The sequence below is a fragment of the Callospermophilus lateralis genome, chromosome 4 (assembly GCF_048772815.1).
Source record: "Callospermophilus lateralis isolate mCalLat2 chromosome 4, mCalLat2.hap1, whole genome shotgun sequence".
Taxonomy (NCBI): Eukaryota; Metazoa; Chordata; class Mammalia; order Rodentia; family Sciuridae; genus Callospermophilus; species Callospermophilus lateralis.
The window spans coordinates 86,194,373-86,209,806 of record NC_135308.1 but is presented as its reverse complement, the minus strand read 5'-3'; the positions used below and the strand labels follow the sequence as shown (position 1 = coordinate 86,209,806).

At 36.3% G+C, this 15,434-nt stretch overlaps 1 protein-coding gene across 2 annotated transcripts in view; it reads right to left on the bottom strand.

The window, feature by feature from the left end:
• Positions 1–15,434, bottom strand: part of Pik3c2g (phosphatidylinositol-4-phosphate 3-kinase catalytic subunit type 2 gamma) — a 330,538-nt gene that overhangs the window by 174,928 nt on the left and 140,176 nt on the right. For both annotated transcript variants that reach the window (XM_076852711.1, XM_076852712.1), the window contains one exon: positions 12,373–12,467. In XM_076852711.1, the coding sequence (XP_076708826.1) occupies positions 12,373–12,467 (95 nt within the window). The remainder of the gene's footprint in view (positions 1–12,372; positions 12,468–15,434) is intronic.

The following is a 15,434-nucleotide window of genomic DNA, read 5'->3' as shown; positions in this document are numbered from 1 at the left end:
GTTCATGGAGTTCTTCAAGACCCTTGCTTTTTAAGTTCCCAACTTTTTCTGTGAGTACAATTTTGCCTTTGTAATTCACAACCAAGGGATTGATGAAAATTTTGGCTCACATTTTCCTCTTCTGTATTGTGCTAGCAGGCAGATGAGTGATGTGAGATAGATGTTGGCTGTTGAAATGTGAAAACATGTATCAACAAGCAGTCTGTGAATGCTGCTTGATTTCCCTGTCTGTTAAGTCTCTCCAACACTAAATGACACACATATTCCCAACATGTTCTGACACTTGGAATGTTTCAAGATACTTTTCTTCACAGGTCAGTAAAGAAGTTTGTTTATGCAGTGGGTTTTTTTTTTTTTTCTATTCTCACATTTACCCATTTCAAATGTTCTTATGCAGTTTTAATTACAAATTAGCAAGGATAAGGCAAAGAAAGAGCAGTGGTAGGAGCAAGGAGTCAAATGTCAGGAATCTAAGTTCTGAAATTATATTTGTGATTTAAGCATGTGAACTGGAATTTCAGAGATACTTTTATTTCTTCTAAATGATTCAAAAATTCATCATTTGCATACACTAAAAGTTTACAAAGGATATACACACATTCAATTAATTTTAACAGTAATTTTACTAAATATACTTATATTTCTTTTTTTAAAAAAATTAATAGTTATAGATGGACAGCATGTCTTTATTTTATTTATTTATTCTATATGGGGTTGAGGATAGAACCCAATGCCTCACACATGCTAGGCAAGCACTCTGCCACTGAGCTACAGCCCCAGCCCTTAAATTTGCTTATGTTTCTTTTACAGATAATAAAATTTATGATCAGAGAGTTTAAGTATTTTTTTCTAAGACCACACAGCTACTAAAGGCTGGAGTAGGAATTTCTAATTAAGTTTTATTCTCCAAAACTTGCTTTCTTACCATTATATTATTCTGGCTTTTTGGGGTTATTGTTATAAGTCTCATAATATTCAAGTTTCAATAAAAACTTGAAGCATAGAAAGGTGATGAAAGAATGAATAACAAGCATAATACAATGCTTTCTTTTTTCAGTATACTTCCTAGGTGCTCTCCTATCTTTGTTTGCTAAAGTCTACTGGTTTACTTGTGCAGCTGCTCCATAACATCTTGCAATTAGAGCTGCAGACTATCTGTCAAAGTTTACAGTCATCAATTAATTTAGCTCAACAGTTAATCGAGCAACAGCCTCTTTAAAAATAATGGTAAATTTTACTTTGAAGAAAACAATAGAATTTGAGTTTGGGTAAATTAAGGACATTTACAACACTTTAGGAGACAGAAATACACAGTGCCCAATTTAATAAGGAAAGCAATACACACATTAGGACTTTTGCCATTACCAGTTTCAGATGACTACATGCAAGTAAGATATACCAGCCTTTGACATTCTGTCAAGATTGGTGAGTACCTGAGGCTGTCAATCCAGAACACAAGTCACTATCTGTGCAAGCTGTTCATTTTTCATTGGTCAAAAATGAGTCATATACCAAAAGAATCACAAGAATTTTAAGTTATTAAACATGACAAGTATTTGATTTAAATATCCACGTTGGGGTTTCAGTGCAACAAAAGCAATGAATTTGAAGTTCTTCAGACAAAGAAGAAGAAAATAATTTGGTCTTATAGCTACATCAATTGTACACAAATGAGATAGAAAATTAAGTTAGGAGAAAATGAAGAAAAATCTCCATTCAACATTTTCAGATAGTGATCTTTATATGAGCAAACATAAAAGCCAAAATAGAAAATAAAAATAAAGGGCTTACTCATTGACAAAACACCATGAACTCTGAATCTTCATGGCTCAGAAAAACAAAAACAAACTGGAGAATAGAGGAGCCAGGCAAAACCAGAAGCTCTTCAGTAATTCCCCAGTGTTCACAGAGTCTTAGTATGAAAATTATATTTCAAAAGATGATAAGTGGATACTCGGCAGGACTCCCCAGAAAACACTTCTTGCCAAATCATAAATGTCACCCTTCACTTTAGACTGGGGTTTAAGAAATAGCATAGTTAAATCAGTGATAGCACCTTGCACAGGACATGGTCAGTGTACCCCTTGATACCTCTAAAAATATTTTTTCAGTGCATGTTATTATTTAAATCATTTAATTCAACTTCCTGCAGTTCCAGATAGCTCATGAGTTTGGTGTTTTGCTTTGGTTTTTTTTTTTTTTTTTTTTTTCTGGTACTGGTGATTGAACCCAGAGGCACTTAACCACTGAGCCACATCCTCAGCCTTTTTTAAAAAATTATGTTTTATTTTGAGGCAGAGCCTCATGAAGTTGCTAAAGCTGTCTTTGAATTTGTGATCCTGCTGCCTCAACCTCCTTAGCTACTGGGATTACAGGGTACATCACTGCAACTGGCTGAGTTTTATTTTATCTTATTTTATTTAAGAGCAAAAATTATTATAAAATACCAAGTCCAGTGCTAGACAGATAGTATAAAAGGAGTGTCGTGATTGCCTGTTGTTTTAGACATAGTATTCAAGGTCAGTCAACTTGTAAGCAGTGCAAGTGTATATGGTGTGATTTTAAAAAATTCTTTCAACAGACAGTTATTGAGCTCCACCATATGTATTATATGCAATGTTACTTCTGTGTTGGGCATGGACAGTCTAGACCCATCCTCACACTCTAGAAGAGGCCTAGAGGGTTTTCCAGTACTGAGCCTATTCTCTTCACACCAGCAAAAGATTCTCATTTTGTTCAGATTTCGAAACCTTCAGGAAGTCAACTGATTTCTGTGTAAATTCTGAATATTCTAATCAAATAGGTAACCTGACTCACCTGATGGTCCTTGAATCAGGTGATTGGTTCAGGATGACATGAGAAGTTTTCTCTGCTATGGGTTTTGTGGGAAATTTTTTCTTGTGAAAAAGGGGTCCCCTGGCTTCTGCTGCATGGTGTCCTGTGTGACTGTGATACCAGTTGTGGCAGTCTTGTAGCAATAATGGGGACTGGACTAAAGGCAAGTCACCACACAGAGGATGGCTCAGCAGAAATATGGAGAGCAACTAGGACATGACAAAATTAGTGAGCTGCTGCAAAAATACAATCTGTAACCACTCCATAAAAGAATTTCTTGCTTATGTGAGACAATTAATTTTTAGAGCAGATTATGCTAAGTGAAGCTAGCCAATCTCTAAAACACAAAAGCCAAATGTCTTCTTTTCAATTAATTTTAAACTAGTTAAATTAGAAGTTTTTGGTTACTTGCAGCCTAAAGTATCTTAAAACAAAGCGAAGTAATGAAGTAGACAAAGTGGATGCAGCATGTTAAGAACTGTATTGGAGGCATACATAAGCACCCAGACCAGACTTAACCCTCAAAGATAAAAGCTATGGTGAGTCTCAGAGGGTTGTAGATAGACAAGGTGGCAACTGCACTTCAACAAGTTGGAAAACAGCACATGCCAAGTCATCATGGCATAAAAGACCTCTGAAAATTTTGGTAATTATTTGAGAACAAAAAAAGATTGTGCTTTGAATGTAGAAAGATGAGGGTGGGAGGTTGGCAGAGTCCAGATCATGAAGTTCTGCAACAAGGTCATGTTGATGAAGAAAAGATTTTATCTCAGAGTCTAATAATTATAGTGTCATCAGGAAAAAAGGGAATGTAATTACCTGGAATGCGAACCAGTTGGGGGTTATTCAGGAACTAGAACCTATTTTAGGAGTTAGAAATCAAGTTGTATTACCTAAATATTACAGATCAGTGTGGAGGACAGACAGACTGGGAACAGATAATGACAGAAATAAGGAAAACAATTAGAAGTCACCCAAATATGAAATACTGGAGGCTCAAGCTAATGTGCTATCTAGGAAAATAGGAAAGAGGACATGAATAGGATGTACTTAAGAGAAACAATGGCCAGGACTTAAAGACTTACTGAATGAAGATTATTGGGTAAAAATGCTTCTAAGATTGCCTGTGTTGGGTATCTTAGTGTGGCTGTAAACCAGGACATTGCATATAAAAAAGAAGCTTGAAAGTGTTGGATGCAAGGGTTGAAAGGGTAGAAGGTAGGAATATTGAATTCAAATTTGAACTTCTTGAGTCAAGATTTCAGGAGGATAACATAGCTGTATCTTCATTATGAGCGCTCCAGGAGAAAAAATGACTGTGAAATATCCAATAGATTAGATCTCTTGGAATTCTTTACAGAATTTTTTGGCAAAAGCCAGACACTTTTGGAGGATGTCTATCAAAATAATGATTCCTTTGTTTTAAAGTGATGATGCTTAATTCAGTATTTGAATAGTCCTCTTTTTTGTCTGTGAGACCAATTTAAGTTTTCAAAAAAGAGCCAATTAATATGCAAAAAAAGTTGAAAATGGCTTCTCCTTTTATGCTCCTTTTCTCTATCACTTGATGTACAAATTTCTCAACTCATATACACTTCTATACCTGTTTGGTAAAAACTGCTATGGGTTCATCAAGTCAAATTTCATTTAGCTTTTCCTTTACTCTCTTACAATTAGGTGGACTTTGTTATTGAATTCTCCTCTATGGAGTGAAGAAAAAAAGTGGTACATGCTATCAGCACCTAAAAATAACTTCAATATGATATTATTCTCATGCTTTCTTTCTTTTTCTGGGTCATCAGAAATACAGATGAGAATTTCAATTCTGGGAAATGGTATGGTTTGAATCTGTCTGCTCCAAAATCCATAAGCTGGAAACATAATCCTCAATGCCACAATGTTGGGAGGCAGGGCCTAACGGGAGGCTTTTAAGTCATGAAGGTGTTTTCTTGAATGGATTAATGTCTTTTAATAAAAAAAGGCTTGTGGAACTGGGTTCTCTTTCTTTTGTTATTCTGCTGTGTGAAGAACAGCATTTCTTTCATGCAGACAATGAAGCATTCAAGGTATCATCCTAGAAGTGAAGACTAGGTTTTTACCAGACACCAAACTTGTCAGCAACTTGATCTTGGACTTCCAAACCTCCGGAACTTTGAGAATTAAATCACCCAGTCTCAGGTATTATGTTATACCAGCACAAATGGATTCAAATAGGGAAACTGACTTGTAAAATGAAAGGAGCCTAGGCAAGTACAGTCAAGGTGCTGGAGACTTTCAGTTCTCTGTCAACAACCCAGAGTGGTCCCTGCCAGTCTGTATCCAATCACTTACAGGCTATTTTAGTTAGAAGGAAACTAAAGACTGATTTTGCTTAAATTTTCTTATTGCCGAGTTCTGACCCAGACTATAGAAAATTATTTTCTAACTCATTTAACTTGAAATGAACTGACTTAATTGTATGAGAATATTGCTAGGTACTTAGTGTTTTTGAGAAAACTGAGAAAGTCTTGGTTGTATGAAACATGTACTGAAAAGTACAAACTAAGTGCAAACTGTATCTATTAAGAAAATTAGTTGGTAATTGCTTTTTTTTTAAACTTATGGTTTAATAGTAAAATTAAGAGAACAAATTTAGTGTCTTAAGTATAAATCAGGCACCACAAAAGAAAGATTCTGGAAACAATTTACTGTCCTTCAAGGATGAAAGTTTTTGGAGACTATTATAAATGTCTATTAATTAATTATGACAATTGAGAGCACTCTTAGGTCACTCCAACCACCAATGGCACAATTTTGAGCTATTAGATCCAAAGATCTCAATTTCAAATAATATTTTTCTTTTCAGTTTTGTTTTCAAGGTAAGAGGAAACTACCTCTTTACTACTTCAATGAGTTCTTAATTATTGATAGAAAAAAGTTCAAACATTTAATGAGTACTTCAAGTTGCACTTGTTGGGAAGTAGATGTTGAGTTGGCAAGAGACCTGAATTGGGCATGAGATGTCATGAAAAGAGATTTAAATGTCAATTATTTAACCAGTTAGATGATTATCATTGGGTAAATCACTTCACTAGTTGAACTTCCTTTCTAGGATTGGAGATGGTCCTTAGAGTCTCAGTTGATCCCCCAATCCTATAACTTTTATTAGTACCTGGTAATCTATTAATTTTGAAACAATTTAAAATATTATTAGAAGATAAGGGTGATTTCTAAACTGAATGGCTTTTTTGGGCCATATTTTTTATTGGCTAGAGAAAAACTAGCTTGAGAAACATTAAATAACTAAGTACTACAATGCTGCTTTTCAAGGGTTTCACCCAAATCCTCGGTATAAACTATGACAAAGTAGAGCTACCATTATCATAGGGAAATCAGATTACTATATAAGCAGGAACTGATGGAAAGTGGGTTAGGAAAGGTCAGTTCCCAAAGGCCCAACTCAGCCAGTGTGTATGTACCAAATACTCATTTTTATTAGTTTTCATTTTTTTAACAAAATAGAAAGATTTAAAGGAAAAAGTAATTGAAACAGGAGATACATTAAAAATGGAGCTCTGTTAATGGCTTTTGCATAGATTTGTGGTAGAACTCTATATGATTTTATTTTCATATATATTTAATAGCTCTAATAATATTTTAATAACATATGAAATTAATTGAAAATTATATAATGTTTAAAAACTTTTATTAAAGGAACTACATAAAACCCCTATCAGAGAAAATAGAAATAAAAGACATGAAACATCTATTCCTGTATTATTTCATAACTCAGAAACTGCACTAATGGATTTCACAGATTACTGTGTGAAAAAAGAAAACTTTCTTACTTTTTCCTGCAGATTGGTGGGCATAGAGAAGAAGTATTATGGGCTTAAGTGAGCTGCTTATTGTTGGATTCTGTCTGGTGTATAGTTTTCAGAGAACAACAGGGTGAAAGATGATTACAGCAGATCAATAATAAATGAAAGCAAGACATATATTTCTCTTACAAAAGAATGAAGCAATATTTTATTATTTATTACATTGTAAAGGTAAAAAGGTGAATTAGTAGCAATATAATGATTCTTGAAAGTAAGGGATTGAGGCTTTAAAACCTCCTATTGATTCTGTATTATGTGTGCTCCACTACACTGCAATAGCTCCCTCCAGCACATCTCTTTACTCTTCACAGAGTATTTTAGACATCAAAGCAGAGGAGAGCATTTACCTCCTCTGTGTATTCATTTGTATGCCTTTATTAGTATTTAAAACTGACAGAATGGGAGCACACAGTTAGGTTTTTTGATTTACTTGATATCTGGTCTTGTCTCTGCTTGTATTTGGAAAAGGTCATAGGAAAAACTGTGAGATGGACAGAATTTGGTGTGACTTTTCTCCTACTCTGTCCCTGCCACATAACCAGTGGGCTCTATCCTGCTGCCTGGATGCTGAGGTGTTAGATTGTGAGCTTCTTAAGGCAAGGGCCACTCTTTGTTTTATCCTTAATAGTTCAACAGTATCTAGTATCTTAATGTTCAGCACACAAATGAACAAATGATTAATTTATCATAAAATTATGTTCTGGGTATATCTATTTTCATATTAGAAGAGAATCGCTGGGAGGCAACCATTATTAACCTCAAGTAGTGACTCATAAATGAGATTTTCATGCATCAGGGGAGACATATTTTGGGGAGGAGGAGAGAGGGAGATGTGTGACTTCAAATCACACCATGCAAAATTTCCACATTATTTTGCTTTATTTAAAGTAGTCCCTGGTTTGAGAAACTGTCCCCAAATTCTAGATAAAAAGAGTTTGGGGAAGACTGTTTAAAAAATGAATGGACAGATTTGGCATCATCTTGGGTAACATATCAAAGCTGGTGGGTCCTTTCCTTACAAGAAGAACCGCTGACTTAATTCACTTTCTGGTTCTCCCACTGGTGTAGCAGACACTACAGCATCAGCTTGTTCTGGGGTCCTAGTTCCTGACTTCGGTCAGTCCCTGACTTCTGCTCAAATTATCTTTCCTCTCCAGTTTTGCCTTTCTGGTAGTATCCATTGCTTACTTCTCATGGGGCTGGTCTCCTGAAATTACTCTGGCACTTCCTGATCATCATCTAGGGCTCAAGCAGCTCTCTTCTGCCCCCTTCTGTCAAAAGTCTGCATGTATACATCTGGGCCCCCCGGCAACATAAGCAAATTCTTTCATTCAATAGTAATTTATGGAATGTCTATAAAGTACCAAGTGCCATCCTACGTGCTTATGATATAGCAGTACATAAAACAACAACAAAAAATAAACCCCTGCACCAATAGAGCTTCAAATAGGAGCTCCATGTTGTTCCCACATTTTGAAGGGGACACTCAGAGTTTTACATCATGCACTTTAAATAACACCTGTCAAAAAGAATAGCTATGCTACAAAACAACTCTTTGATTAAAATTGGTTTTCTCATGGAACTTAGTCAATCTCATTACTAAACAGAGTGTGAAAACTGAGATATTGCTGTTCTACTGAGGACATGTCTTATAGCATACTCCGATTATTAAAAACATTCTGCCCTCTGTTACCCCCAGGTTCTACTTCATCCTCAGATTCAACTGATGATTGAAAATATTAACAAAAAATTCTGTCTGAACTGAACATGCAAGGACTTTTTTCCTTGTCACAATTTCTATAAGCAATACAGTATGACAGCTATTTACATAGCATTTACATTATATTAAGTATTATAGGTAATCTAGAGATGATTAAAGTATATGAGAGGATATATACAGGTTATATGCACATAATATACCATTTTATATAAGGTCCTTGAACATCCACAGATTTTGGTATCTGCTGGTTCCTGGAACAAATCCCCAGCAGATACCAAGAGGTGATTGGATTTAAAATTGTCATCTGCATTAAGAAGTATTTATCTTAGGTCAGGTTTCCCAGAACAGCATAAAAGATAGAAATCTCAGTGCATATAATTTACCAAAAAGTACTTTTTAGGAAAAAACCTGTGAGACAGGGAGGGAAGCATTGTAGAGAAGGGAAGAAATCAACAAAGAGGAGGTCTCAGGTCAAATCTAGCCTTAATTCCATCTATGGGCATCTCTGGAATGTCAACTGCCCCATGGAGATTTCCAACTGTCCAAGCCAGGTGGCTACTTAAGCAGAGGATAGTTCTGCAGAGAAGGGGCGACAGTTGGTTAACAGTCAGTACAGAAGCTGGGGGTGGATGCAGCAGCCAGGCAAAAGCAGTGAGGCTGTGGTACCAGCAGTGGGTTTCACAGAGCCTCAGGCAATCTGGTAATTTCAGATTCCATGGGATTGCCATAATGTGAAAATATTGCTGCCCTGAAAGATGGTCCTATGACTTTCTGTGTTTTAAAACATTTTTAAAAAATGTCTATTGAGTTCCAAACACTGTGGTGGGATTCATATGTAGATGAGCATGGCACATTTGTGTCATTAGCCATTACAGGGACGAGAAAGGGAAATGCACAGACCAGTGGAGATGTGGAGGCAGTGTGAGACGATGTTGGGCAGAATCATGTACAGTACACGGTGGGATACGAAACGGGAGCCAAACAATTTCAGATGGTGGCTAGGAGGAGGATCAAAGTTTCCTGGATGATATGACATCCTAGTCAATTTGTCTTTCCTGTGGTTGCACAAATTACCAAAAAAAAAAAAAAAATGGTAGCTTACCAAAAATTTATCCTCCCATCTCTGGAGGCTAGAAATTAGATATAAAAGCATTGACCAGGACGCGCCCCTTCCAAAGCTCTAGGGGAGCAGCTTCCAACTTTCGAGGCTCCAGGTTTTCCTAGGGTTGGGGGTTGTTTCTCTACAATCCCTGCCTCTATTTTTCTCATGATATTTTCTGCTGTGTGAATCATCTCTTCTACCTCTCCTGAGGTCACTTGTCATTGGATGGTAGGGCCCATTGTGATAATTCAGGGAGAACTTGTCTCAAAATCTTTATCTTAATTCCATCGTCAAGGACCCTTTTCCATACTGTCACAATGAACAGTTTCCTCAGGTTAGGATGTGAACATACTTGTTTGGGGGCCACCATTCAACCCCAAGACCTCATCATCAGTTAAATTGTGTTCTATCTTAAATGGAAAGCAGAACTGAATTTAAACTTAAAACCTTAAATAATTGATTGTAATAGGGATAGGAGCCTATAGGCATAAGCCCCAAATGCTACAATTGCCACGTATGGCCACCTTTCAGGGTGCCGGCAAAGAGGTAAAGCTTTTAGACTTTCCAAATCTGAAGCTTTTTGTTAACTCTCTTTTCTTAGAAAACAGGAGCTGCTCATTTTATATTAACCCTTCCAGTGGAGAAGACTGGCAGTAAACCCAAACCAATTTCCCATCTCAGAAAAGCTACCCACAGTTATACCAAGTGTCTAGATGGTTTTTAAGTTAAGACTATTTGTGCACGTGTATTTCAAATTTGGTGAACCAACCATCTGGTCAGTGACAGTGGCAGGTGGAATAGTGGAGTGGGGAGACTGTTCAGGAAGCATAGGTTATAAGGCTTGGTAAATAATTGCTTGTGTTACTGGGGAACAGAGAAGACTTCAAACCCTAGGTGAGCAGAGCAAGATATTGAGAGTGTTGAACTAATATATTTACTCTGAAGAATCAGTAAGTAATTAATTCAAGTGAAAAAAAAAACTTACTAAAGTGATGGTTGATGGGTATCTGCATTTGCTTACCCCCGCCCTTCTTTTATAACACAGGCCATTGCTCTTTTAAAAGGATCCTAATTATCATCTTCTGAAGTTTTAGCTCAGACATTCTGCACAAGACACTTTCCACACATGACCCTTGACATCTGCGATTTTAACTCTATAATGTTTTAAATATAAATAATATTATTTCATGCTTTGTCCACGTTCCATAATTCTTGATTTTTGTTTTTTTAAAGAGATGTAGAAACTTTACATCTCTTCCTTTCCTTTTCCTTTTTCTTTGTTCTTATAAACTCAGTCCTCCAAAATAAGAAATTCGTTTGTAATTTCTTTTCTATTCCTTCTATCTTACTCCTTGAATCTGTGAGAGGAGAAATGATCTTTTTCATAAGGACGAGAAAGGCTATCCTCTCAACCCTTGGAAACAATGACATAATTGTATTTACTTACAAGTATGACATTGATCTACAACTTTGCACTCAGGGCTGCCTTTCAATGACTCTACTTTCCACACCACTTTAGCAGATGGAAGTAGAGCTAAGGCTGCACAAGTATGATATCAACCATACGTCAATTGGATAAATCCTTAATATTGCATTCTAATTTTAATATGTCTTTTTAAAGAAATTATCTTTTTATACTTTATATACGCTGATGCTGTATTTTGGTTTGAATATTAAACTTGAGATTATCACCTGGTCATGTTTTCATTTTAATAACACATGGGGGGAAAAGTTGAGTTTTAAGGAAGTAAAGATGGAGTCTGATGGAGTCCTTATTGCATGCTGTGTGACACCACGGAGTGTATCCACTTAACTCCCCTCAGCAGCTAACTGAGGAACTGAAGAGGCTAAGACTCCAGAGCTTTGATGAGAGTCTATTCAGTGAAGGGCCAGTGCTAGTTAATAAATCCAATGCCTTACAATAGTTACATACTAGAGGAAATGCTCTGCTTCTTAAAGTAAGCATTTAAAATGAAAATGATAACAGGTCAAATGTGGGCGCCTGAAAGTTCTGGTGCGTCTCCTCTGCTATGAAATACTTGAGTCACTTTCCTGGTAAGAGTGAGCTCAATATGAGTAATATCTTTTGAAGCAGAAAAACATGATACTCCAAACTGATGAGGACTTGCTGTTTTCCTATTAATTAACATTCTTAAGTAGCAACTGAAGCAAGTAAATTACAGCTGTCAAGAGGACAAAAGAAAGATCCATTTTCATCCCTAGGTCTTTGACACTTGTAATATTAATATTTTGAAACTGAACCTATAAGGTAGGTAATAAAAACAAAAGTAGACAAACATTGCATGCAAATAGCTTCATGTTCCATAAGATCAAGAGTAGGTGATAATGGGAGAAATTCTGATATCTCTTAAATAATTCTTGTTTCCTCACTAATAGAATTCTAAATTTATGCTTGAGAAAAACTGACTGTTCTAGGAATTTTCAGCAGAAAGAGTGTGTATTTTCCATGAGATTCTATTGTTTATAAATGAAACTGCACAGAAAGTACTTTCAAAACATAAGTTCTTCCAAGGCATTCACAGTCTTACACCTAGCGTTAATTGCAGTCCTCAATGAGTAGATACGACCACAAACACTAGTGATTTAAAACTATAGGGAAGGGGTCATCCAGATTAAAGTTCTGTGTGAGTTTAACTTGTTGTTTAACAGTAGCAATTGTCCATTCTGAAAATGATGATATTTAAATTATACTCATAAATAAAAATAACTTTGAACTTGCCTGAATTTTAAGTTGAGGTTTATATCAATGACAAAGAAAAAAAAATCTTTTATGACTGTTCCACGGAAAAATTGACAATTAAAAAGGCACCCTAACCTGTTTTAATTAATCTTACCAGTAAAGACGATGAGCCACCTGGATGCTTTGCAAGGAGCGGTGCAGTAGGAGTTCCACCAAAGGACTTTCAAGGTTCCATTCAAACTTGACAGCCTGCAGTAAGAAATAAAACCACTTTATAGCAGAACACAGAGGGACTAAGGAGCTTTGACAAAACTAGAGAAAACAACATTTAATAAAACAAAAAACAACATTCCAATGAAGTGTTGATAATATATTTATATATAGAATGCTGAATGCTTTTTAGTTGGTATATGACTAATAACAGCACAACTTGGGTTTACATAGCCTTGTTTCCTTATTTATGCTTTAGGATCATAGGATAATAAATAAGAGCAAGTGCTTGGTGGAGTTCAATCATGCCCTGAGGCTGCAATCCTGGCACAAAAAATAATATCATGAACAGTATCTCTGGAATACAAAAAAATGGTATTATTAAGAAATAGATATTTATACACATTTGTAAATAAAATTACTGAACACTCAAAGCCTCAACAGAAATCACTGACATTTCAGTATTAACCTGTAGACCTTGAAGTTTTGCTTCAAGTTTCAAAGCTGATTGTTACTACCATAACACATTCCCGAATCCTTTCTTTTGTCTCCATGTGAACAGCTCTCTAATGTGTATATTCAATCTGATAAAAGACATGGATAACCATGGCAGCCCCAGATGTCCTCAGGAACCTAATTCAGACCTGTACCTGCCTTCTGTAGGAACTCTACTATACCTGAATCCCCACCATTGTCCCAGCAATCAGTATGTGAAAATGAAAACCAAGTTCTCTTCATAAAAGTGCTCATTACTGTTTGAGAGGCAAGTCTTCTATCTTTAGTTGTTCAATAAGACACATAAGTCTCCCTCCCCACTTCTCTCTCTCACACACATATACACATTACACACACACACACACACACACACACACACACATACAGAGTTTGAGCCAAGTTTTATACCACAGTACAGAGAGCAGAAAAAAGTGGGTACTATATTCATTCACATACACACCTGAAGAAACACCTCAGATGCTAAATACCCTCAAGGATGGAAAAGTTATAAATTTCTGAGGTGTAAGAGTGCTGAAGATGATTTCAACAAATTTGCATAGCCTCCTAACACTGTCTGAATGCAGAAAGACATTAACATTAACTAGCCTTAAACTGCAGTCATAGGTTTTTCTTTCTTACCTGTTGATTAGGTCATGGATTTTGTTTATGCTCTAGCTATAAACATATAATATGGGCATATGAGCAGGAGATATGTCTCAGAATTTACTTCTATGATTTCCTTATAATTTCTTCCCATTACTTCTTCTTAAACACAGTAACTATTTATAGCTCTTGGATTGCCTCCCTTGCTTACAAACTCCTTGCTTTACTATCTACTGATGCAATTTCCCTTAAATCCTGTATCACCCATTTCAGGTGCACAACACATTATTTTGAACTCTGTGTTTGGAAGTTACCTGCATAGTTACATCCTATAGTTAATATTGACATCTGACATCTAACTCTCCAGATAGGACAATATCTGCATTCAAAAACACACAAACAGCTGGGTGTGGTGGTGCATGCCTGTAATTCTAGTAGCTCAGGAGGCTTACTTGATGCCTAGTTATGAACCTTTCTGTTTTCACTGTGGTCTTAGAGTTCTTTCTCCCTGTTTGAATGTAGTCTTCATCATTTTAGCATAGAAATCCGTAACAAAATAACATGATTCCAGAAAATAGTCAACAGGGATAGACCTTAATGTGTTGAAAAGTTTTAAGATCAGGGTGAAACATGAAAGTAATATGGTAAACTTTACAGTGAATATTAAGAAATTCTTCCCAGTTTTTATTTATTTTCTAGTCTCCTATATTTCTTCCCATCTCAGAATGTTATGGGCCAGCCTATATGGGCAATGACGAAACAGACTCCATTTTGCCCTGAGACTCCATGTCATGTAAGAAATCCTTCTCCCATGGAAAGCCCCACGTCTGTGTCCATCAACAGTTGCTTAGCAGAGCATGTTTGGCAACACAAAATGGCAATTCTTAGTGTAAAAGTGTTCTGTCCTTAGCTCCTGTTTTTCTTGGACAATGTACCCTCTCAGAGGTTGATTGCCTAGACTTTAGTAACAATTCTTTAACTTGTACTCCACTAGGGACTTTTTGGCCCACTCACATTTCTGCTTATGATTTTAGATCTCATGATATTTGTTTATGGTTTTGAATCCTAGCAACAGCCACTTATACTTTAATATGGTTTTTGACTATAAAAGGTGGACTAAAACCCCTGGGATGGGGTTGAAGGTTATAGACTTGCAGCTTACCCATTGACCCACCAGCTGGTGGATCTGGACCACCAGCTGGTGATTTATTGCATTCTCGCCTTAACAAGAACATGTTGTAAACTTTACTTTTAATTAGGACACAGTTGCAGCTTTATTTAATTTTACCCTCTGTGTGTTTGCTATGTTGGATTCTGTGTACCAGTTTTCTTATAAACTTGATTTGCAGGAAGGTGGCTCTCAGAGAACTTCTGGTGTCAACTGTACTGGTTATGATGGGGCCATCAAATGAGTTTACTCTACAGGTACTTCAGTAAGAACTCACTATTTTCAGTTGAATTAGAAATCATATGTAGCCCCAACCCATAAGCCATGAGATGAATAGTGATCAACAAGTTCAAACTATTTTTTTCTTTTATCAATACTATACTGGCAAGTTGAGGGAAGTCACTACTATGAAGATGGGTAGGTGTAACTACATGGTTTAGCTATATCTAAACCAGATCTCTCTCTTTAGGAGGACTCAGGACAAGTTCACGTACATGTGCAAAGTAATATGGCACTAGAGTTTATTTATAGGTGCCTTTCCATTTTCTTAGAGTTTTTTTAAAATCAGTGGTCAAAAACGGAGGCACCTGGCATTTAAAATAACTTCTAACTCTCCAGATAGGACAATATCTGCATTTAAAAAACACACAAACAGATGGGTGTGATGGTGCATGCCTGTAATCCCAGTAGTTCAGGAGGCTGAAGCACGAGAATGTGTGTTCAAAGCCAGCCTCAGCAAC